Source organism: Conger conger, chromosome 10 (assembly GCF_963514075.1).
Source record: "Conger conger chromosome 10, fConCon1.1, whole genome shotgun sequence".
In the NCBI taxonomy this organism is placed as follows: domain Eukaryota; kingdom Metazoa; phylum Chordata; class Actinopteri; order Anguilliformes; family Congridae; genus Conger; species Conger conger.
In genome coordinates, this window is record NC_083769.1 from 5,969,503 (window position 1) to 5,995,289 (window position 25,787).

General features: G+C 44.1%; 1 protein-coding gene across 3 annotated transcripts in view; it reads right to left on the reverse strand.

The window, feature by feature from the left end:
- Window positions 1-10,101: 10,101 nt before the first annotated feature.
- ahcyl1 (adenosylhomocysteinase-like 1) overlaps window positions 10,102-25,787 on the reverse strand; it is a 44,128-nt gene continuing 28,442 nt past the window's right edge. For 2 of the 3 annotated variants that reach the window (XM_061256861.1, XM_061256863.1), the window contains exons 4-17: window positions 24,943-25,043; window positions 23,741-23,843; window positions 20,240-20,334; window positions 19,583-19,689; window positions 19,048-19,164; window positions 18,878-18,941; window positions 17,089-17,177; window positions 16,368-16,438; window positions 15,361-15,455; window positions 13,820-13,918; window positions 12,614-12,682; window positions 11,502-11,580; window positions 10,954-11,074; window positions 10,102-10,141 (exon numbers count right to left, since the gene is read on the reverse strand). In XM_061256861.1, coding sequence (XP_061112845.1) covers window positions 10,135-10,141; window positions 10,954-11,074; window positions 11,502-11,580; window positions 12,614-12,682; window positions 13,820-13,918; window positions 15,361-15,455; window positions 16,368-16,438; window positions 17,089-17,177; window positions 18,878-18,941; window positions 19,048-19,164; window positions 19,583-19,689; window positions 20,240-20,334; window positions 23,741-23,843; window positions 24,943-25,043 — 1,217 coding nt within the window. In that variant the 3' untranslated portion in view covers window positions 10,102-10,134. Of the gene's footprint in view, window positions 10,142-10,949; window positions 11,075-11,501; window positions 11,581-12,613; window positions 12,683-13,819; window positions 13,919-15,360; window positions 15,456-16,367; window positions 16,439-17,088; window positions 17,178-18,877; window positions 18,942-19,047; window positions 19,165-19,582; window positions 19,690-20,239; window positions 20,335-23,740; window positions 23,844-24,942; window positions 25,044-25,787 lie in introns of those variants that run through there. The other variant, XM_061256862.1, reaches the window with a different exon arrangement.

Sequence of the window (25,787 nt, forward strand, 5' to 3'; positions counted from 1 at the left end):
CCAGCCCCCAATGACAGCGCTTGTGCCGCGAGTCATCCAGAGATTCTGGAAACTACGTAACTCCGCGAAAGCACGAGAAGCAGGCAGACAGTTCGGCGTGGTGGGCGCGGCCTTTCGCTCTACTCTACAGCTCTGAGAAATAGAGGTTTCACGCAACCTGTGTCAGCTGCGTAAAACGGACACATTATACGGACTTAAAATTTTTTTTTAATTGCGCTGCTATTTAACAATGTTTCTCACGGTAATGACTTTCATTTAATTTTGGAATTAATATGGCTTCTGTAACGTGTTGTTAGCATAAGCAAACTGAGATGAAGCGAAGTACGTTTGAAGCATCGCTGACTTTTAACTCACAGATATTTTCCTAATAAATAACGTGTGCCTTCACACAATTAACAGAAATAGTGGCAAATGTGGGTTTGTCCGGACCATATTAAATACTCTAAGGTCTGGACCGCATGGAGCATGTTTAATAGCTATATCGTAGACTAGTTTTTGTGTATATTCACAGCTCTGAAATTCTAGTCTGTGCCTTTCATTTTCTATATTAAGGTACTAAAGTATTTGCCATGAAAGCAAATTCGATTGGTTGGGACTGAGTCTGAAACCTGCGATAAATAGTTAAAAATATATTCAATGGAATGCAATGTACAGCTGGCCTTGTACAAAGGAACAAAAGGCTGTAATTAGTTTAACTGTTTTAGAGCACACAGTATTATTCAAAAGTTATACCTAATATAGAAATAAAAATGTTCCAGAACCAAACATCAGCATAGATTCACCCAGATTGTATATGTCCAATTGAGAACCATAATTATATCCATAGAAAATGAAATAGGCAGATTTTACCATGTCGCAATTTATAAGAAAGCGTTCGTGTCTGTCATCTTTTGCCAGGGTATTTGCACAAAGCCAATGAATGTGAAACCTGTTTTTTGTAAGACTAATTGATTCCATTGAATCATTAATAAAGCACACCACTTTCCACATGCTGAAAAATAAATCGAATTTCAATAATTGCATCATTTTTTTAGTTTGCAGTATTTTTTGTGCATATTAACATGGGTGCCAATAATACTGGAGCCCACTGTGTGTGACATGTTGAATTGATGTTCAAAGTATGACTCATAGAGAACAGAACAGAACGTGTACACGGCACATTTTAACCCTGCGTACAGTGACACACATTTAGTCGCTGTGTTAATGGGCAGACATAAGGTACATGCTTTTATGATATGCTTACAACATGAGTCCAAGTGGACCAGGAGAGGTCAAGATGAGAGCCAACCCAGTCCAGCAGAGCTTCAGTTTGTTGAGCTTGTACATAAAGGTGTACAGGCGCACACCCTCTCAGGCTGCATGTCACATTACATTATATTATTGGCATTTGGCAGATGCTCTTATCCAGAGCAATGTACAGTTGATTAGACTAAGCAGGAGACAATCCTCCCCTGGAGCAATGCAGGGTTAAGGGCCTTGCTCAAGGGCCCAACGGCTGTGCGGATCTTATTGTGGCTACACCGGGATTAGAACCACCGACCTTGCGTGTCCCAGCCATTTACCTTAACCACTACACTACAGGCCACCCCTGCATTTGAGTGCAGCCATAACTCCATGCTAGCTGGGAGGGATTTCAACAGCTATCCAGTTAGCCATACAGGGCCGTCAGCGATCAACAGCTAATAAATATAGCAATACTTTTGATAAAACATCTTTAATACCACATTATCCAAAGTCTGATAAAAACTGAATAAACTGTATGCTGGTCAATTCATCTTTCAGCCTCCTCTTCTTCCACCCGTGCTGGATCCATGGCATGAGTACGTCTGTATTCTTTAATGTAGGAACAGGTAGTGCTGCTTAGCATGCACCAAAATGCAAATCACATGGAAAAATAGCTTCAGAAAGAAAGACGTTCTTGTGCTTGAACTCAGCCCATTGGGTTTTGTGTTAGTCAGCAGAGAGGGGGGGGGGGGGGAGTGTGAAAACTGATATAATATTCCTCAGATTGTCAGGTGGTGATCTCATGTAGCAGGGTTTAGTATACAAATGACGAATGTTAATATGCTGACAGTTTTCAAGATCATAAGAACATCCTAAGAAGATCTTAAGGAGATGTGTTGTCTGTGTGTGGGATTCCTGCGTGCACTGAGACGATCAGACTCAAGCAGAGCCGGCTGATTCAGGCTTGAGCTAGTCTGCGACCCTTATGAGAATATGAAACTGGTTTTCCCACAGGTCTTTAGGCATAGCTTGTGTAGTATGTGACCCACATTGACCATAATCTGGGATCAGGCATGTAGTGTGCGCAGTCCTATGATGGAAATACCAGCGGTTTAAAAGAGACGGTCATTACATGATCTCCCTGGTCAGGATTTTGAAAGTTGTGTAGTGTACGCAAGGTAAAAGTGGTTATGAACAAAAAGGATGTTAAACTGCAATTGCAGTTTACTGAAATGAGATGTGATAGACGTCTTTCCAAAGACAGACGTGGCTCATCGGAAAGTAAAGAAACTAGGTTCTATCAACACTAGAATGTTTGTTGCAGTGTAGGTTTGTTCCTGTAACATCAAAGGTGGTATTTGGGTATATAACACCCTTGGGTAAATATTGCCATTGAGAATGCATTTATGATTTATTAGCAAACTCTTTTACAGAAATCAACTCAGGACTAGCTATTCCAGTGAGAGAGTATCAGATAAGCACCAACACAATGAAAACACACTGTCAGCACAGTATACTACGTATGTAACAGATGTTTTACTGGGAAATTCTTTGTTTGCTGGGAGACAAAGGTATAGCGGGATTAAAGGTACAATAGGTAAGATTTTCGTGTTAAAACATTGTTACAAGACCATTGTAAATCCCTTCCTATCGTTGAAAAAGGCTCACTGACATGTTGAAAGGCCCTTTGCCTGTGTTTATGGTCTTTAAATTCGGGTTTCAAAATATGCAGTTGATGGGCCAGCACTCTGTACCAAAACATTGTATAGCTGTACAATAATTCAAGCTCATTAGTTGAAAATTGGTTGTAATTGCCACAGCCAATGACATTTCAATGTCAGTACATTCACAGAGAAGGGGCAGGATAAACAGTGTTATGGTTTGAGGGTGTTTGTTGCTGCAATTCCTCTCTTGACGGTTAGAAGTCTGAGATTACCTATTGTACCTTTAAGATAATTTTTCATTGTTAAGGATTAAAATAGATATTTGCTCTTCCTTTCTATTTTACTTTAGTTACAAATCAAATGAAATGTCTACTAAGCATGAAGTTACAGTTACAGATGAACTTCTGGCACTGTAACATTTGAATGGGGGTTGACATATTAATTTAATTATTTGCATAGCAACCGCTTTTGTCTATTGAGTCCTTGACACCATACAACAGCACTCATCTACATTTACTAGAATATTTTTCATGTCAAATTATAATGCAAATTCTCTATGTCCCAATTTACCATGTGAAAAGCTCTCTCTCTCTCAGCGTAAGCCACCAGTGTCCTCCAAAAGTATGGGAAGAGTGGCGTGAAATTCATTTTTGCTACGTACTTAAGGCATGTGGATTTGAGATCAAAAGATGAATGAGACGAAAGTACAGACAGTCAGCTTTTATTTCATGGTATTTGCATACATATCCACTCACTGAGCACTTCATTAGGTATTTATTGGTCTTATTTTTAGACTTATTGGTCTTCTGCTGCTGTAGCCTATCCACTTCTGCATATCACTGTTGTAATGTGTGGTTATTTGCATTACTGTCACCTTTGACCAGTCTGGCCCTTGTCCTCTGACATTGACAAAGCATTTTTGCCCGAAGAACTGCTGCTCACTGGATGTTTTTTGTTTTTTGCAAAAATACAAACAAACAAAAAAAACTATAGAGCAGGGGATACTGAAACTAGCCTGTCTGGAACCAACAATCATTCAATGGTCAAAGTTAGATCACATGTATTCCCCATTCTGTCATTTGGTATGAAATACAGCTGAACCTCTTGACCATGTCTGCATGCTTTATGCATTTAGTTGCTGCCACATGACTGGCTGATTAAATATTTGCATTTACAAGCTGATGATGTCACTGACCGGCTCTAGGGTTTTTCTTCACCGGTCTTTTGATTCATCCTTTCGCCACGGCCATCCTGCACAGAGCTTATTTCTCAGTCCACCAGTGATTTCCTCTTTCAAGACTTTCCAAACTGCTGTACTTGACATACCCAGTCATCTGTGCCATTCCTCGTAATGAACTCTGCTGTCCTCTCAGCTTACAGACTCATAGTTTTTCACAGCCACAGTTCATCATGGCGGTGCGTGCCGTCTCACTCCACATGCAATCTCCACAGAAAAAAACAAAACCAAGACAAGGCAATCACGGCGCCTTTATGTGTGAACCCTCCCTGGACAAGGAAACACAGATAACCTCTGTCAGTCATCCAGTAACTGACGTTTTCACAGCTGAAAATGGGGAAACTCGTAAAAACAGCTTCCCATACTCTTGGAGGGCACTGTATGCCATCTTAACCTTCATTTCCATCATGGCTATAACTAATTTCATACATGAGCTGGACATATGGATTGGAAAGCTTCACCTCGTACTTAAACATGGAAACTCTAATGAATTCAGACAGCTCGTTCAATGTTACAGCTCACAGAAACAAATTATTCAGTTCAAGCCCAGATTCATTTGAATACAACACAGCTCACACAATGAAATACTTCATTTAATTTCACTTCAGAACATTAAAGTGTGGAACTTGCACACTGCATTTATAATTGATCAGTATAAAGTATGCATTTACTGTATATATATATATATACAGCGTTTTATATACATTTCCTTGCAGACCAGGCGAGGCACGTGTTCAGGGAAGACTCTTATATTGAAGATTTGGAAAGCCAGAACCTTAGAAGAGGTGGGCAATGAGGGCTGTATCTGTCTGTGGTTTTCCTGCAAACTTCATTTAGTACTTAATTAGCCTTAATGAACATTTTCACACCTGACATTTTAGCCACATTTCTTGATAAGCACATGAATGACAGCCAACATTTTGTGTCCCTATATGAAATGTTCTACTGTGATCTAATCTGAGAGTTGGTGTATACAGCCAATCAGCATACTCAGCCTGGGTAACCTAATATATGCCTGAAACCTGATAAACACTCACTGGGCACTTTATTAGGAACAGCTGTACACCTACTTAGTCATGCAATTATCTAATCAGCCAATTGTGTGGCAGCAGTGCGATACATACAATCATGCAGATACAGGTCTGGAGCTTCAGTTAATGTTCACGTCAACCATCAAAATGGGGAAAAAATGTGATCAATTTCGACCGTGGCATGACAGAAAGGCTACAGTAACTCGTTAAACACTGTACAATTGTGGTGAGCAGAAATGCATCGCAGAATGCACTACACGTACAACCTGGAGGCGGATAGGCTACAACAGCTGAAGACCACGTCCGGTTCCACTTCTGTCAGCCAACAGGCTCAGTTGAAGACTGGAAAAATGTAGCCTGGTCTGATGAATCTCAATTTTTGTTGAGGCATACAGATGGTAGGGTCAGAATTTGGCGCCAACAGCATGAATTCACGGACCCGACCTACCTTGTGTCAACAGTCCAGCCTGGTGGAGGTGGTGTAATGGTGTTGGGAATGTTTTCTTGGCCCACTTTGGGCCCGTTAATACCAATTAATCATCAATGCATGCCACAGCCTATTTGAGTGTTGTTGCTAACTATGTGCATCGTCATGGCCACAATGTGCCCATCTTCTAATGGCTACTTCCAGCATGATAATTCACCATGTCACACCAAGTCATCTCAAACTGGTTTCATGAACATGACAATGAGTTCAATGTTCTTCAGTGGCCTTCTCAGTCACCGGATCTGAATCCAATAGGACACTTTTGGGATGTGGTTGAATGGGAGATTCACAGCTTACAAACCTGTAGAAATCGTGTGATACAATCATGTCAACATGGAACAGAATCTCAAAAGAATGTTTTCAACACCTTGTAGAATCCATGCTACAAAGTATTGAGGCTGGTTTGAGAGCAGAGGAAGGCCCTACCCAGTATTAGTATAGTGTTCCTAATAAATTAGGAATTAAATTATTTGGAACATTTTTATTACACCTACTTATTCATGTGATTATCTAATCAGCCAATTGTGTGGCAGAGTGCAATGCATACAATCATGTAGATACGCCAGGAGCTTCAGTTTGAGTGGTTGGGTGGTTTGAGTATCTCAGAAACTGCTGATGTCCTGGGACTTTCATGCACATTAGTTTCTAGAGTTTGCACAGAATGGTACAAAAAACTAAAAAATCCAGTGAGCAGCAGTTCTGCAGACAGAAACCATTTGTTAATGAGAGATGTCAGAGGAGAATGGCCAGACTGGTCAAAGCTGACTGGAAGGTGAATAAGGTGAGTAATGCAAATAACCCCACATTACAACAGTGGTATGCAGAAGAGCATCTCTGAACAAACAAGGCATCATAACTCTAAAGTGCATAGGCTACAGCAGTAGAGAAAAAAAAAATCTAATAAAGACCTAATAAAGTGCTCACTGAGTGTATATACTCCAGCAACGGAATTGCCCACCCCGGTTTTATGGATCAGGATTCATAGAGAATAATAAAAAACTTAATTACAAATTAAGATTATATGGAGCAATATCACAACTAAGAACAAAATGGACAAGACTGAAGAAATGACAGTATCAGTATTAGTATATTACATGACATTACATGTATAAACAACTGACACTTTTATCCAAAGCAGGTCACTGGGGGCTAAGGCTGCAAAAACAGCTGCTAAGATGCACTCATAAAGGGGGAATTCAAGGCTAAATGATCTGATCCATATGATTTTACCAGCTGAATGTCATTCAGTTTCACCTCCGTGTGTCCCATTAGCGTTGATCAATCAAACAGCAAAACATTCAGCAAGGGTACTCCCAACCAGAATATACAACAGTGCCTCCTCTGGTTGATCAAGCAGCAGCTCTCTGCTAGCGCTAACTGTTCAGTACTCCGTGCTAGCACTAACGGCTCAGTGCTCCGTGCTCAGTGCTAACGGCTCAGTGCTCCATGCTAGCGCTAACTGCTCAGTGCTCCATGCCAGCGCTAACAGCTCAGTGCTCAGTGCTAGCGCTAACGGCTCAGTGCTCCGTGCTAGCACTAACGGCTCAGTGCTCCGTGCTCAGTGCTAGCGCTAACTGCTCAGTGCTAGCACTAACGGCTCAGTGCTCAGTGCTAGCACTAACGGCTCAGTGCTCCGTGCTCAGTGCTAGCGCTAACTGCTCAGTGCTCCGTGCTAGCACTAACGGCTCAGTGCTCCGTGCTCAGTGCTAGCGCTAACTGCTCAGTGCTCCGTGCTAGCGCTAACGGCTCAGTGCTCCGTGCTAGCACTAACGGCTCAGTGCTCCGTGCTCAGTGTTAGCGCTAACTGCTCAGTGCTCCGTGCTAGCACTAACGGCTCAGTGCTCCATGCTCAGTGCTAGCGCTAACTGCTCAGTGCTCCGTGCTAGCGCTAACGGCTCAGTGCTCCATGCTAGCGCTAACGGCTCAGTGCTCCATGCTAGCGCTAACTGCTCAGTGCTAGCGCTAACGGCTCAGTGCTCCGTGCTAGCACTAACAGCTCAGTGCTCCGTGCTCAGTGCTAGCGCTAACTGCTCAGTGCTCCGTGCTAGCGCTAACGGCTCAGTGCTCCATGCTAGCGCTAACGGCTCAGTGCACAGTGCTAGCGCTAAATGCTCAGTGCTAGCTCTAATTGCTCAGTGCTCAGGCACAGCTCGACTCAGGGTCCACAGAATGCAGCTCAGTTGTGGTCAGAGGAAACCAACTGCCAATCACAAATTTAAGATATAAAGACAAAATGGGATGAAAAGCAGCATATATATATATATATATATATATACACTATGCAGTCTACACTATATCAGCCAAAAAAAGAAAAAGATTTTGTGCAGAATCCAACTCTGCAGGAATTGGTGACATTGGTTTGAATTTCATGGGAGTTTCAATATAAAAACGTTGTATTGAAATAAACCAGTAGCACACAACACCAGTTCTGGAGGGCTTGTGTAAGTGTGTGTGCGTGTGTGTGTGGGTGCGTGTGTGCGCATGGGCTAGTGATTGTGTGCACATGCGAGAGTGTGTGTATTTTTATGTCTGCATGTGAGTGTGTGTGTGGGGGTGCGTGCGCATGGGCTAGTGATTGTGTGCACATGTGAGTGTGTCTCTGTGTCCGCATGTGAGAGAGTGTGTGTGTGTGTGTGTGTGTGTGCTACTTTACATTCCAACCAATTATTTTCTGGCTTAATGTTATCAGACCTGAGGAAAGTGTCTTCACAAAGGACACATGAGCAGTCTGCAGCTGTAGCACATGACCTTGTGCCAGATAAAATAAGTGATTGTCCCCACACTGTAGTCCTTCCTGTTACACAGCGTAACCCAGCAACAGCACCTCTTCAGTCACCTGAAACACCCTGACCCCAAAACACGCTGATTCAGCCACAAGGACATTTTCTGCACATTACCGCTTTTAAAGGAAACACAAATCTTCTCCAAAAATCACACATTCTATAGATTCTGAGAAATTCTGAGAAACATCTTCTGTAGATTTAATCAGTAACCTGTTACAGCTAAAGATTCTGAACAGCTCAGATGTAAGTATGATGTGTTGAAAACTCACTGAATTATCTTCAGGTGCATTTTAAAATACTACCAGAATGAAAATAGCAAGTAAATAATCCCCAATGAGCCCCCGATTTATTTACGGTGTCAGTGCTGGCCATAACAGTTACATAATACACATTTGAAGTATCTAATCCTGAAGGCAGTATCTAATCTTTTTTTTTTTAGCTCTTCTCTTATAACTGCTTGTTTCTTACACTTGTAACATAAGATGTTAGGTGATGATTGGTTACTGGTATTGGCTGTGGGATGATTTGGGATTGGGCAATCATGCGTGTGTGTGTGAGGGGTGTGTTTGCGAATAGGGGCGGTGTTGGGGGTCAATGACATTGCATTCCATGCTTTCAATATACCTTGCACTTGGCTAATTGGTCAAATCAATTAAAATAATTTTTAAATAAAGAAAATATGTTTTTGATTCTGGGCTGAACCAACTCTGAACCGACAAGTAATTGTCTATTCCTAATGGAGCAGCTGTGTTATTGGCAACGTTCCTGTTTGGTTTCCAGACGCCCCCAATTAGCGCTCAGCCCATCGAGCCGCACTCCAGATTAGGGGTACCGTTTACCGGCCTGCCTGCCTCTCCTGCTCTGACTCCGATGGACGTTGAATTGGGCTAATTACAGGAACTGGCAAGAAACTCTGAAACTGATCAGCACTCGCTGTACATCCATGGACTAAACAGACAGCTGGTGCCCTGGCGTAAAACCCAGGAGAGATGTGAGATGTGGACCCTCATAAAACTCCAAGTATAGGTCTGGCAATGATCACGTTCTTTTATTTCTTTTTTTGACCACGTCAATACAGTATAAATATGCACCGTTCTATAAATTACTTTATGTTTAGTGTGATCTTTTTAGATTGTGTGGCTAGCAATACTCTATATACTATCCCATGACTCTTAATACATGGGTACATTCCCAAAAACCCCAAGTCTTCCTTCAAGATGGCCACCCTGCCACACTCCCATGGAATGCGTTTGTGCGCTAAAATTATTATTAAGTGTCCACGGAAAGCAAATCCGCCTTATCTCACAGCCAGCTTCCTAGCTTTCATTTGGCAACTATACCGTGACTTCTATATGCTAAACTATGTTGCAGAGTTTTCTAAAAATAAGTATTTGTAATTTAAAAAGTGACAAAATACAAATGTGTGGTGATGAGCCAAGGTGAGGTTGAGTGGGGAAGGTTCTGGTATGGCGGGTGAATATTCACCGCGTGTGTTTGCTGCGTGTGTGCATGCGTGCGTGGACGACAGGCCAGTACTTCAAAGCACAATGAAACAGAATCACAATGAAATAGAAATCTGCAGTCTCTTCTAAAATGGTGTTTCTTCTTTGGAGCATCTTTAAAACGCGTTGTTAAAAAAGTATAATTTCTGTGGGAATGGCGTGCCAGCCTTCATGTACATCTGGAAGTGCACTCTGGTCCATCTGCACTAATATCTGCAAAGACAGAAACAACAAACACTTATTCAGATCAACAATAATATCAAATCTATTTCTATGAAACTGCTCTCAGGTAATGAGCTACTGTATACTGTACGTATGCTAAAAAAAATAGGAAATGACATTCTTTTTTACTAATAATACAACAGCTCAGAGGTCGTGGTCTGAGATGGCCATTGCAAAACAGTAAAGTTGTGAGCTATTTCTTGGTTGATTTTGAGATATGCTTGGGAGTATTGGGCCTCATGCAAGAACATTTTCGTGTTCTTATCATAAATTTCTCTTCCTTTTTTTTAAATTAAGGGCTCATACGAGTGTGCCACGGCGGAATCAACAAGCGCTCCTAACTTCAGACAACTGTCCTATATGAAGATGCCTGTTATAATATATATGGTACTACAGGTGGGTCCTGTCAGATAGATAGCCAATGGGATTAACAAGAACAAGGGATGACTGATACCTGATTGGGTAGACTGCGGTTCCTTCATTTTTGGAAAAACATAATAATATCGCAGAGCTTTGATAAATGTTCTCCTAAGCAATCCATTAAAATACGTATCAGAGGCAAATGGTAAATGGTTGGCATTCATGTAGTGCCTTTTTCCAAAGCGCTGTACAATTTATGCTTCTCATTCACCCAGACAACTGCTCTTACCTCCTGAGCCAATGGCACATAAAAATACATATGATAAGCTGTTCAACATAAGCATCCTTATTCTGATGCCACGCCCTGTGCTGGAAAACATTGCAAAAAGCGTAACTTGGTCTGGCCATCTGTAGTTCAGCACTGACACACTGGTGTACTTTACCTGTAGTAGTTGGGTTTGAATGGGCCATTCTTGTTTAAGCCCAAGTACTTTGCCTGCTCGTCTGAGAGTTCTGTCAGGTGGGCATCAAAAGTGGGAAGGTGCAGGCTGGCAACATACTCATCTGTAGGACAACAACACACACACACACACACACAAACACACGAACACACACAAACACACACAAGCACACACAAAAACACACAAACACACACAAACACACACAAACACACACAAAAACATACGCACGCAAATGTTATGAAAGATACAACGATTCATCGGATCAATTGGGACACATTTTCCTCATTGATATTTCAATGCTTTAGTGATAACACCAGATGCGGATCAAGAGTAAATCAGGGAATCAGTGGATGGTTTAGTCTAAAAGAAACACTTTCTATCATACAATATGTATGCAAATCAGCCATTTAAAGTGACAGAAGTGGTTGCTGGGATCTGTAGTTTTCTGCTGAGTAGCCAGCACAAAGCGCCGATGAGCCAACGGAAATGGTCGTCTATGGAAACTCATCAGCTGGGACCTCAGGTCTTACCCATCTTCTTGGGCAGCAGGTAGACGTCCTGTTTGTACCGGCCCTCCGGTGCGTTGTACAGTTCGATCAAGGCCAGAGCCTACACAGACACAGGGCGGAAGTACACCCTTAAATAACGATCGGAAGGTGTATTCCCACCTCCAGGGGGCAGCCAACACTCACTGCCCTCACACACTGCCCTCACACACTGCCCTCACACACTGCCCTCACACACTGCCCTCACACACTGCCCTCACACACTGCACTGGAACTATAAACACACGACTGCACAACAACACTCACATCCCAATGCGTTCTGTCCAGGAGGGTCCTGCACGACTGAGGATTTAGCGATAGTACAAGCCCTAGTACAAGCCCTACCGTTACCCTAACGTGGAGCGGCCTGTAGCGTAGTGGTTAAGGTAAAGGACTGGGACACGCAAGGTCGGTGGTTCTAATCCCGGTGTAGCCACAATAAGATCCACACAGCCATTGGGCCCTTGAGCAAGGCCGTTAACCCTGCATTGCTCCAGGGGAGGATTGTCCCCTGCTTAGTCTAATCAACTGTACGTTGCTCTGGATAAGAGTGTCTGCCAAATGCCTATAATGTAATGTAATGAGAAAAATGAGTTGATGAGGTCCTGGTCAACGCAACCGGCAGGGCCAAACTCTTATTTACGATTACTCACAGGGAGCTGTCTCACACCAGGGGCACGCACATTCTTAAAGAGTGACCACAAAGAAAGGCTGTTTTAATGTCTTCTGTTGCTAAGCAGAGGCCCACACAACATTACGCCAAGCCTCCTGTCAAACCGTAAGGTTAAACAAGCATTAGGTAACTGTTCTGCAATCCCAAATTTCCGTGTGCCCATATTCATCCACTTCTAGCACCTGTACCTGTCTCTACCTGCCATGGACTATCAACAATTTCTTTTTCACATATCCTATAAACGATATACATATCATAAATATCAAAAGAAGATATTTGCAGCTTCTTTATTCTTCCTTATTTTCATATAATATATACAGTATTTAAACATAGGAAGTATATATTTCTTAAAAAGGTATGAGAATATACCTTAATGTCTGGTTTACCTGTTTTAATGTAAAATATGTGGGCGGGGCATGCTCACCTGAGTTGTGGCTGTGATTGACAGGACGAACGTAGGAACTGTGGAGCAGCTCAGGTTCAAAAGGCGTCCCTGAGAAACAGCACACACACGGTTACAGCACACACACCCTGAGAAACAGCACACACACCCTGAGAAACAGCACACACACCCTGGGAAACAGCACACACACAGTTACAGCACACACCCTGAGAAACAGCACACACACGGTTACAGCACACACCCTGAGAAACAGCACACACATGGTTACAGCACACACCCTGGGAAACAGCACACACACGGTTACAGCACACCCCCTGAGAAACAGCACACACATGGTTACAGCACACACACCCTGGGAAACAGTGCATGAACACACACTGAGAAACAGCAGTGTACATATGTGAATGTGACATAGATTAAAGTGGCAATCTACGATTTCCTTGGTTTTGCTGGAGTTAGAAAGCACCCATGCTGACTGGTGGACTGGTGTTCCCTGCGGCATACAGCCTTTGGTCATTTTACTACTCGTACTTTCATCCGTTGCTGTAAAGTTACTGCATACAAAGACAGCTGTGCTCAAACTCCTCCTCCTCTTGTGTGTGCGCCGCTCAAACTCTCCTGCGTCACTGCCAGAAGTACGTGTCACGCAAACTACACATCTCCTTCATCTCGTTCCTTCCAGAGGCTTCCCTGGCTTCCCTGCGTACATTTACATACAGGGCGGGAGTGGAGGGCCTTGCCAATAACTTCAAAATGTAGTTTTGTTTAGACTTACTAAGTCTTCTGCTGCTGTAGGCTGTCTGGCAGCCTGAGATCTCATTTTTCCCCAATCTGATGGTTTATGTGTGAACATTACCTGAAGCTCCTGACCCGTAGCTACATGATTTCATGCATTGTACTGCTGCCACACGATTGGCTGATGAGATAATCTCATGAATACGTAGTATACGAGTATATGTGTCCTAATAAGGTGCTTAAGTGAGTGTCAATAAATTAAATTAAACGATGCAAATGGTCTCAATTGTCATTGCTAGACAAATGCCAGTGGGAAAGTCTCGAAATGTCTTTAAAATATTTGTTTATATGAAAAATCATAGATTGCCACGTTAAGCATATTTATAATGTGTGCGTATGAAACAGCTTTGTGGATACTTTTTTTTTTTTTTTTTACTTTTGAAAGTGTAAAGATTCTTTTGACAGAGGCAGTGCTTGTATCCTTTTTGGTACCTCAGCCAGGAGGACAACCCTCTTGCCATCGGGCCAGATGACGTGGTCCACCTGTGACCGCACCCTCTCCCAGGTGAGTTCTGGGGTCCGTAAGCTGGCCTGGACACAGAGACAAGAACCACACACACCTTAACCGCACTCAAACATGGGTGTCAGACTGTACACATCATTATTGCACTCAAACAAGGGAGTCAGACTACACCCTGGACAGGTCGCCAGTCCATCACAGGGCACACACACCATTCACTCACACACTCATACCTATGGGCAATTTAGACTCTCCAATCAGCCTAACTTGCATGTCTTTGGACTGTGGGAGGAAACCGGAGTACCCGGAGGAAACCCACGCAGACACGGGGAGAACACGCAAACTCCGCACAGAGAGGCCCCGGCTGACGGGGATTCAAACCCAGGACCTCCTTGCTGTGAGGCGGCAGTGCTACCCACTGCACCATCCGTGCTGCCCATTAAAGAGTCGTTCATTAAAATATTTTCATTTTCTCAGACTTCGAAAGCAAAAGATAGATATAAAATTAAAGATATGCCTCTCGATATGCCATGAATTTGGCAACAAACATCGCCAATCAGCAAATTGAGGACATCAATTCAGCTCCATCATACTCAACTGCCCGCGATGAGTCAAGCAATGTGAACTATATTGAGCAGACAGTGCTGCTATGCAGGTATGTGAACTCTGATGGGCAGCAGGAAGAAACAATGGAGTTACTACCGCTGAAAGGCGATACAAAACACAAAGTTAAAGAACCAAATAATCAGAAATACCCCACTGCAGTCACATGTAGTAGTCACGTGGTAAAACATTTCAATGAATGCTCATTTACACTTATTAGTAATGTTGATAGGCTAATTCAGACTTAATAGGTTGTGTAACCTTCATTATAAGGTTCATGTTTTGCGGCTCCAGATTTTTCTTCTGCAAAAAATGGCTCTTTTAGTAAAGGTTGCCGACCCCTGGACTATACACACCATTACCCCACTCAAACAAGGGAGTCAGACCACACACACCATTACCCCACTCAAACATGGGAGTCAGACCACACACACCATTACCCCACTCAAACATGGGAGTCAGACCACACACACCATTACCCCACTTAAAGATGGGAGTCAGACCACACACACCATTACTGCACTCAAACAAGGGAGTCAGACCACACACACCATTACCCCACTCAAACAAGGGAGTCAGACCACACACACCATTACCCCACTCAAACAAGGGAGTCAGACCACACACACCATTACCCCACTCAAACATGGGAGTCAGGTACATAACCCTACTGTTATTATTTACACCAAGACACAGACAGCAGGCAGATGCATGCACACATACATGCACATGTACACACGCATATACAGACACACACACACACACACACACACACAGGCCCATTTGCTGTGTGATTGTATCAAAGACTAAGCACTAGCACCACTGTGCTGAGGTAGCCCCTGTGTGGTCATGATGCCATTACTGATGCACGTCTCTGAAGGAGAATATACAGCAAATACCCTTCTCTCACCACATCGATCTCTGTGTTGGAGTGGCCCATATTGCACACGATGCATCCATTCTTCATACGGTCCAGCTGGTCTCTAATCACCACATTCTTATTTCCTGTGGAATAAAAACACACACACACGCACATACACCACCCTCCAGTCACTAACAAATTCAGCTTTAGGAAAGAACTGCTAGTTTTGCAAACAGGTCTTTATCTGTTTGAGCTTTTCTACACACTGACTCAACACATTAGGGCAGGCTTTCTCAATCACCAGAACAATATAATTATGAACCATTAACCAACACATTATGTGTTAATATTGGCTGAACTGCTATTTAAATAAAGAGCTGGTCGGTAAAGCCATCTGAACTCCTGGCCCAGTAAACACCTGCAACAGCAGCACTCAGGGACTGCCATAAAAACAGGGACATCTGGTGTGATGCTGGGACTGAACCAGAAACCGTTAGCCAGAGGTGAACTGGTTAGCTTTATTAGGAGCTACTTAGGTACACAAACACAATATTTTATTTTGACATGTAACTCCTGTCAAATGACGCAGCTGGGGGCAGTCCCATCCCAGAGATTATTTTGGGGCAAAGTCATGATGCCAGAAGCAAGATGACAGTTTGTATGAGGTGGACACTGGTGTCCAGTGGGCAAGTTGGTTTTGTATATCCTGTCACAGAGCACAGTTAAGACGGCTTTCGGAGAGTGGAGGTGTTTTGACCCCACTTCTCCTTGTTATTTTATTTTCCAAACTCTATTTTAAGCATTACAGCACATTTTCTTATTTGCTTAGTCATTGGGAAAATAGGCACTTCAACTTCAACTTTCTGAAACAAGCAAAAGCAAAAGCCAGCTAAGAAGAACATGCGTGAAGGAGACTTCAGAGTGGGTGAGTCATCAACCTCCTGCTCCAGTTTTTGGGACTGCCTTCCCATTTGTGGCAAGAGACTTGTTTTGTTTTAGTTCTGGGTCACCCCTGTCAGGAATTCAGTTTTGAAAGCGTGAGGGCCTTGGTGTACCTGTGCACGTGATGATGACGTCCACCTGGCGAATGACCTCGTTCAGTTTCACAACTCTGAAGCCGTCCATGCTGTACATAGACAGGGGTGGATTCTCTTAATAATAATAATAATAATAATAATAATTTGCTATTTAGCTGACACTTTTATCCAAAACAACTTACAGTTGATTAGACTAAACTGAGGACAATCCCCGCTGGAACAATGTGGAATTAAGGGTCTTGCTCAAGGGCCCAACAGCTGTGTGGATCTTATCGTGGCTACACCGCGGCTTGAACCACCAACCTTCCGGGTCCCAGTCATGTTCCTCAGCCACTAGCCTCTTCAGAGAGACTGTACGTTGTACATTTTGGTTACTAACTTTAGTCTGAAAGTGCTAGCATGAGAGCAGGAGTGTTTACATATTTTAACAGCCTCTACAGAGTTTAAGTATTCCAAATACACATTTGACCGAAGCATGGCTTAATATGCATCAGTGAACAGAGCTCACGGAACCTTAAGGCAAGGGTCTGTTACCCAGTGCAGGCGTTCCTCCTAACCAAGCAGTCACACACCGATTCTACTCATCACGGTCCTTAGCAAAGAGTCTAGTGGTTGATTAGTAGAATCAGGCGTGTAGTTGGTATGAAAGCCGGCTGGGATAAGATTTAGGACTCCTGGCTAAAGGCATTAAGGCTAACACTGCAAGTGCTCCTTGGAGTGTGCACATCACGTATCTCACCAGGCCTGCAGAGCACAGATGGGGTCGATCTCTGTGATGCAGACGATGGCTCCCAGGGCCTTCAGCGCGGTGCAGCAGCCTTTCCCGACCTGCAGCACAGACCACTGAACTGAACACAGACTGAAGAACACTCAACACAGACCACTGCACTCAACACAGACTGAAGAACACTCAGCACAGACCACTGCACTGAATACAGACTGAAGAACACTCAACACAGACCACTGCACTGAACACAGACTGAAGAACACTCAACACAGACCACTGCACTGAACACAGACTGAAGAACACTCAACACAGACCACTGCACTGAACACAGACTGAAGAACACTCAGCACAGACCACTGCACTGAATACAGACTGAAGAACCCTCAACACAGACACTGCACACAACACAGAGTGAAGAACACTCAGGTCACCACCATCATCCAGGATCTAACAGTAACACACACACATACATACACACACTCAGCATAGTGAAACATAGTACGATCTGACCATCGGACTATGGGAATGTTAAGTGCAATTACAGTACGCAGTATGCAGGAGTGGTAGGGATGCTGGAATGATGGGCTTAGAGGTGTTATGCCTCAGGAGGTGATGTGTTATGACACAGGAAGTGATGCGTTATGACACAGGAAGTGATGCGTTATGACACAGGAAGTGATGCTTTATGATGCGGGAAGTGATGGGTTATGACACAGGAAGTGATTCGTTATGACGCAGGAAGTGATGCGTTACGACACAGGAAGGGGCAGCTCATACCATGTTGGCCAACACTCAACACAGACCCCTGCACTCAACACAGACTGAAGAACACTCAAAACAGACACTACACTCAACAGACTGAAGAACACTCAACACAGACCCCTGCACTCAACACAGACTGAAGAACACTCAAAACAGACACTACACTCAACAGACTGAAGAACACTCAACACAGACTGAAGAACACTCAAAACAGACACTACACTCAACAGACTGAAGAACACTCAACACAGACCACTGCACTCAACACAGACTGAAGAACACTCAACACAGACCCCTGCACTCAACACAGACTGAAGAACCCTCAACACAGACACTGCACTCAACACAGACTGAAGAACACTCAACACAGACACTGCACTCAACACAGACTGAAGAACACTCGACATGGAGACAGCAAGGCTGGGAACGTGCTGGAGTTTTACTGCGCTACGCCTAGACGAAGAGCACGCCACCCAAGCACTCGTCTGCTTACTTTTTGTCTGACTGGAGGTTTAAAAGGTATATCTTGCATATGCATTCGTGCGATTTAGTATGTTTCCAGCCTAAGAAGAGACTCATCATTGACTCAACTCAACATACACCTTTCCCAAACAACAGCACCCAGCAGTGTCACAACAGAAACTGATTCAGCACATACTTGCACTAAAAAATGATCAAATTATGAATAAATTCTGCTATGAATCAAAGCAGACTGTAGAGCCATGAAAGACCCACCAGCAGACATAAACTAACACAGTAGACAAAACAAACTAAGACCAGAATCTTCTGAAGTAAACTGAATCTCAAAATAGTTCAAACAAAGCTTCAATAAATGTCACTGGTGCACTGCTGCTGTCAACAACTACAATACAGCCATGTCATATTCAGACATTATTAAATTACACAAAAAACTGTAGCTATTTTTGTGCACAAGACTTTATGGCATTTTGGACTATTAAATAAGCATCATTTCAAGTTCCGCCTGACCTCTTGGCTAAAGGCCAAACATTCATACTGTGTGTAAACAAACATTACTCACCTCTCCGTAACCACAAACAACAACTTGCTTTCCACCAAACATCACATCAGTGGTCCTCTTCAGCCTGCAGAAGTAGACCCGTATGAAACGTGTATTACACGGACACAGAGGAGCTGCAGGTTGTAATTACTGTATGGGGGATGGGGGGTCACGAGAGGTAGGTCACTCACCCATCCAAAATGGACTCCCGGCAGCAGTACATGTTGTCAAACTTCTGTTTGGTGACCGAGTCATTCACGTTCATGGCAGGAACGCTGAGCTTGCCGGCCTTGGACAGCTGGTACAGCCTGAGCGCAACACAGAAGGGTGGAGAGGAGTTTTAGTGTGACAGAAGCCCGGCTGTAATGCCATAACACTGCCTGAAAGCACTGGGCGTCACAATCGCCACACGGATCAATATGAACAGTAACTTTCATCCGTGTGTCCAGTTCGCACACACACATACTTTCGGAGACTGTAATGAGATCATAGCCAGGTTAGCAGCAGAATATACGTCATTGTATTGAAATTTGTGCAAAAGAACAGAAACATCCAGGACACATTTCATGAAGCAGGATTAAGGAGTTAGCTGGTCAGTTTTGTCGTTATATGCAAATGCTTCTAAAATCTAGCTGGTGAACAGCTTATTTCCACTTCATTACATAACCCCCGATCCTCATTAGCTCCAGTTGCACATTTCAGTGGACCTTTCTTTTGTTGCCTGACCTGTGTACGCCAGTGACACTCTCCTCCACGATACCCTGGATCTTCTTAAAGACGTTGGGGTACTTCTTATATACCCAGTGCGTCAGGTCACCACCATCATCCAGGATCTAACAGTAACACACATACATACATACACACACTCAGCATAGTGAAACATAGTACGATCTGACCATCGGACTATGGGAATGTTAAGTGCAATTACAGTACGCAGTATGCAGGAGTGGTAGGGATGCTGGAATGATGGGCTGAGAGGTGTTATGCCTCAGGAAGTGATGCGTTATGCCTCAGGAAGTGATGCGTTATGACGCAGGAAGTGATGCGTTATGATGCGGGAAGTGATGCGTTATGACACAGGAAGTGATGCGTTATGACGCAGGAAGTGATGCGTTATGATGCGGGAAGTGATGCGTTATGACACAGGAAGTGATGCGTTATGACACAGGAAGTGATGCGTTATGATGCGGGAAGTGATGCGTTTTGACACAGGAAGTGATGCGTTATGACGCAGGAAGTGATGCGTTATGATGCGGGAAGTGAGGCGTTATGACACAGGAAGTGATGCGTTATGACACAGGAAGTGATGCGTTATGATGCGGGAAGTGATGCGTTATGACGCAGGAAGTGATGCGTTATGACGCAGGAAGGGCCAGCTCATACCATGTTGGCCTGCCAGCCCTCCATGTTGGCGCAGCGGTCGATGCACCACCAGAAATCGTCCTCCGACTCCCCCTTCCAGGCATAGACAGCAACCCCTGCAGGCCAAAAACAGCACAGCCCATGACTGAGCACCACTCCACAGTAAAGCCTGGAGACGGATAACAGCTCAACAAGAGCACAGTGTGTCAGGCGTAGAGTATATAATATACAGAGTCAGCAGCGCAGTGTGTCACACGTAGAGTATATAATATACAGAGTCAGCAGCGCAGTGTGTCACACGTAGAGTATATAATATACAGAGTCAGCAGCGCAGTGTGTCACACGTAGAGTATATAATATACAGAGTCAGCAGCACAGTGTGTCACACGTAGAGTATATAATATACAGAGTCAGCAGCGCAGTGTGTCAGGCGTAGAGTATATAATATACAGAGTCAGCAGCGCAGTGTGTCAGGCGTAGAGTATATAATATACTGTCAGCGGCACACCGTGTCACACGTAGAGTATATAATATACAGAGTCAGCGACGCCAATAGAAACCAATGGAGAGAAATTCCGCCACGCAGGGCAGCAATTTCGCTCACTGGTCATGCGCATGTGTTCATGGTCACATGCCTAGTCACAGGCACAATGACGAAATCGCAGGGGGAATTACCGGCCTCGGCGGATGAACCATTGAAAAAAATTCTTGGTCCGTTGCCAAAGGAGCAATTTTGGGAAATTGTCTTATCTATACCTATATCTTGCGCTGAGGGGGGGGAATTAGACCTTGGAAAAAATCTAATGAAAAATATGAGGCATATCAGGATATGAAAGGAAATATTATGAATGGAGTCCAATGGGAAAATTGGCTTTTTGAGTGGAATATAGGTATATATAGATAAATATAGGTATCACTAGGGGGCGACTAGGGGGTGATGTAGGGAAGAATACATTGCCTGCTTCAGTGTTCTTGGATGGATCATACTGAATGATCAAGGGGGGTTAGGAAGCCCATACTGAATGATTAAGGGGGGTTCACTGTCTGCTTTGCTGACAATGACCATTTGGTTTCCTTGATCACATCATATGCATACAAAATAATGTGTATTCGTCTGCCTGTGACCCAATCAGGGACAACTACCTGTATTTTACATCAGGAGGTTTGGGGCATAAAAGCTCATTCCTTTGTAACATGAGTTTGTAATTGAACTGCCTTGCTTTTACCCGGTATGCTTCATACTGTAATTAAAGATTCTTTTTGCTATCTTAATACATTGTTGCTAACCTGAATATCGGACTACTTGTTTTACTTCACAAAGGACCAAATTCCTACAGTGACCTCTGCAGGCCAAACTCAGCCTTGCGTGTCACTCCAGATCTTTCCACAGCAAACGCCTTCCTCTTCAGTCCCTGCTGCATTCAACTCATCTCATCTATTAATTATAAATATTCTTTTTTTGTATCATACATTATCTCTTATTCTAATTTCATAATCAATTTACTCAGCTCTGTCTTTACACTTGGTGAAATACTGGCCTGGGAATCCCACAAATCTCTCTATTTTTTTTCTTTCCTAAAAAATGTTCCACTAATCTCAGCATGCAAGATGTATTTTGTCATCACGTTAGTCCAACCAAAAATGTCATTGAACATCAACTGTAAAACCAACCCTTGACACACGCTGACAAAACTATAAGTACACCCTGCTTGAAATTTCTGCTAGGATTTCATGGCAACCATATTAATCATGCAACTTCCCTCTGGGGACCTTGCAGAAAAAATTGGTCCGATTTTACATTTCACTAGATTTTACATTTCACTAACGCCACTTAAGCCTCATGGATTGTACACGCTCAGACTTCAAAAGCTGGCCATGCCCACAGCCACAAGTCAATCATACTGCAGGAAATGACCTAATACGTGACCAAACAATATTAGGTCACATTAGGTTAGAGGAGCTGCACTAGTACGGAAGCTCTCCTGCAGCAAGCAAGCAACCGATGGCCTCTCACTCGACCCGCCAGCGTCTGACACGCTACTTCACCTTTTCTAAACAGAAGGCCTTCCTCAGAAGGTCAGTAGACTTGACTGTTTCTGGCCTTTCCGCTAGCAGACCGCCGCAGGGCCGTATGCTGCTGAATCCCTGGCGGGCGGGCGGCCGTGCTGACGGTGGGCTGCCTGTGAGGAGCGAGGGGGCGTTGCCTGGCTGCTGACTGAGCGGCTTTCCGGAAGGTTCCGTGTCCCTGCCTCTGGTTGAGTAATACAGTAACGCTGTTCTTTGTTTGGTTGCCAGGGTGATCGGAATCTATCTCAAAGGGGGTCACCGCGTTTTATGTGCACAGTCCCCGTTCCTTTATCAGAAAGACACACAGTGAGAAATGGTATGCCAAATACGCAGGCTTTCGCTATGCACACAGTATTCACACGTTACTGAATATCTTCCAGTGTATTTGCACCGGTGGATTTTTGTGAAGTTGAGAGTGCCGTGCAGGGAGAAACAAGCTTCTCACTGCGCCCTAGAACCAGGTGGCCCTATGGACTATTGGCACACATAGCTGAGGTGGAGTTGGTAATCAGCCTAGCCTCATTGCCTTCAGAGGTGGGAAGTCCAGGGGTCAGAAAGTAAAAGTCCTGCCATGCATTTCTTCCACCCATGAACTCAGCCAGCTGATTTCACTCATTAGTTCTACCTCCCGTCTGAAGAATTGTGCCAACTGGCAAATCCAGGTCATTGGAACAAATTACTGGGGAGGACTTATACTTTCTGAACCTGGACTGTTCACCTATGATTGCCTTCACCAGGCCTCACATAGCCTGGTACTGGAAGTTTTCACAATTTTGCAAAGTATCTTTGTTGAGTATTTTATGCAGCCTATACGGTTTGGGTCAACTAAGTTTCGATCATTTCGGTTAGCCAGTTTATTTAGGTTTTGAAACTCAGTTGATTGAAATGGAACCGACCTCATAAAATGTAACTGCTCTGCTATAGAGCTAAAAAGCAGTTACAGGGTGCAGGGAGGACTCACAGAGACCAGTGAGAAGGGAATTCCAACAGCAATGCCCCAAATATACTGTACTCATTACCAGTGCTTCTGCAGCACGGCTCTGCCATGCTGACTCCATCTACACAGTCTAATTACACCTTTCACTTGTTCCTCCCCAAAAATTATAACTCTCGCTCCGAGAGACATGCGTTTCAAAATCCCACACGGCCCACATCCAAATGTACGCTTTGTAATTTACACACTCATTGGACAAAACAGAATTGTATTGTCCCTGCAAAGGGAAGTTTAAAGTGTGTTTAAAGAGTGCCATTGTACCAACTGTAGGGAAAAGCTATTCAACTTTCACCACAATAATTTAAACAGAAATTGTGGTGACTGGGTAAAGCGATTATCCCGGGACAGAGCAGATGATTCCTGTTAAAATCCACGGCCGACCGAAACCTGAGACGGTATTCAATGCAGGTTTTGCTGGTGCCATTTTTCAGCCAGAGAGACAGTGAGTGTAAAAGTCTTACCACTCTCTGATAGTGCAGAGGCCACTTCGTTCTGCGTGGAGTAGATGTTGCAGGCAGTCCAGCGGCACTCTGCCCCCAGAGCAACTAGAGTCTCAATCAGCACCTGGAGCAGACACACAGAGAGACACTCAGCCCCCAGAACAACTAGAGTCTCAATCAGCACATGGAGCAGACACACAGAGACACCCAGCCCCCAGGGCAACTAGAGTCTCAATCAGCACCTGGAGGAGCAGACACACAGAGAGACACTCAGCCACCAGGGCAACTAGAGTCTCAATCAGCACCTGGAGGAGCAGGCAGAGAGACACTCAGCACCTGGGGGAGCAGAGAGAGAGACACTCTGTCCCCAGTGATAAGAGAGTGTCTGGAACAGTAACTGCCTTAATGTCATTTGTGTTTCCTCAGATCTTACTTGCAGCAGTCTGGGTGGTGATGTGTGCGTGTGTGTGTGTGTGTGTGTGTGTGTGTGAGCGTGTATGTGTGTGTGTGTGTTGTAAGATCCCAGGTCAAAAAACAGGCAGCAAAAGGTTTTAAGTGCAAAAACTGAGGTTAATTTATTTTCACAAAAACAGTGAAGGGCAAGGGGCGATGAGAAAGAACAAAAAAAACACAGCCGTTTCAAAGCTTTTGGCTGGTGGATTCCCGGTCTCTAAGCTTCCCTTGGCTTAGGGGGCGTGGCACTACGCCAGGCCAGTGGCAAACTGAATGAAAAATCACAAAGCGTTAGCTCATTCACATAATTCACCATAACGCACCTCTCCAGCTCTGGAGAATCCCTGTGTTTTAAAGCCCTTGGCCTCATCACTCAACGCAGCCCATCTGTGCTTGAGGGGGTGTGGCCAGGAGCAGTTCACCATCACCAGGTGTGCCTTGTTGGGTCCTGATGAGTTTCAATTATTCAATTATTGTCCTCTAAACTGGTACTCCGTTCCCCTTCAGGGTCCTAAAGCCCTCCAGCATCTCAGTAGGGAAATACCTTCCCAATAACCTGACCCAGAGGTATTCTCCAGCGTGCGTGCGTGCGTGCGTGCGTGTGAGTGTGAGTGTGAGTGTGTGTGTGTGAGCGTGAGCGTGTGCGTGTGCGTGTGCGTGTGCGTGTGCGTGTGCACGCGTGTGCGTGTGCGTGTGCGTGTGTGTGTGCGTGTGCGTGTGTGTGCGCGCGTGTGTGTGTGTGTGTGTGTGTGAGGGTATACTGTACTTACAGCAGTCTGGGCAGTGATGTGGGTACAGCCCACTATTTTGGCTCCAGCGAGGGGCTTCTCTCCCTGTGCCCTCTTCCTGAGAGAGATCAGGGCAGACATGTCTGTGGCAGAAAGGGGGAAAATGGGAACGAGACAGATCAATCAATCAAGACATCAATCAAGACATCAATGAGCCTGTGTTTTTGTACAGCATTGTTTAAAAAGCATTTCGTCGCACAGGGCTCCACCATTATTGACCTGTTGCCTCCAGCAAATTTCAGCTTAACAATGCACTGGTAGAAGCTGAGCATCTGGTGAGTCTAAAGAAACTCCCTTTCACCGTGATTCAACTGCTCATTTGTGACACGGCAGAAGACAAGTCCTTTTCCCACTACCAGCAGCGACTGTGTTTATGTCCCTGTCCTGACCAACGTCCTATGACTGGCTGGGAACCCACGTCAGCTAGCGGTGTAATAAAGCATCGATAAATTGCGATGCATAATGTCACCAAACAACTGCATCGATGTGAAATATGTGAATGGATCCGAAACACAATGAATCGTTAATTTATATGCCAAACTTTTCTTTTGGCAAAATGAGACACTGAACTTAAACGTATTTGTTAACTTTGGGTGTTGGTGGAGTGGGGGAATCTGTCAAATCAAATGGTCACATTCACATCCCAGCTAATCGCATTGCCTCACATTGTGACAAATCAAATATTAATCGTATCTTATAATAAATAGAGAAATCGTATTGTATCTCATCATTGTCCGGAGTATAACTACCATATCGTATTGTCATCAAGTTGGATTGTTACACCCCTAATGTCATTTGGACCCCAGGTTGTTTTGCACCAAACCAAA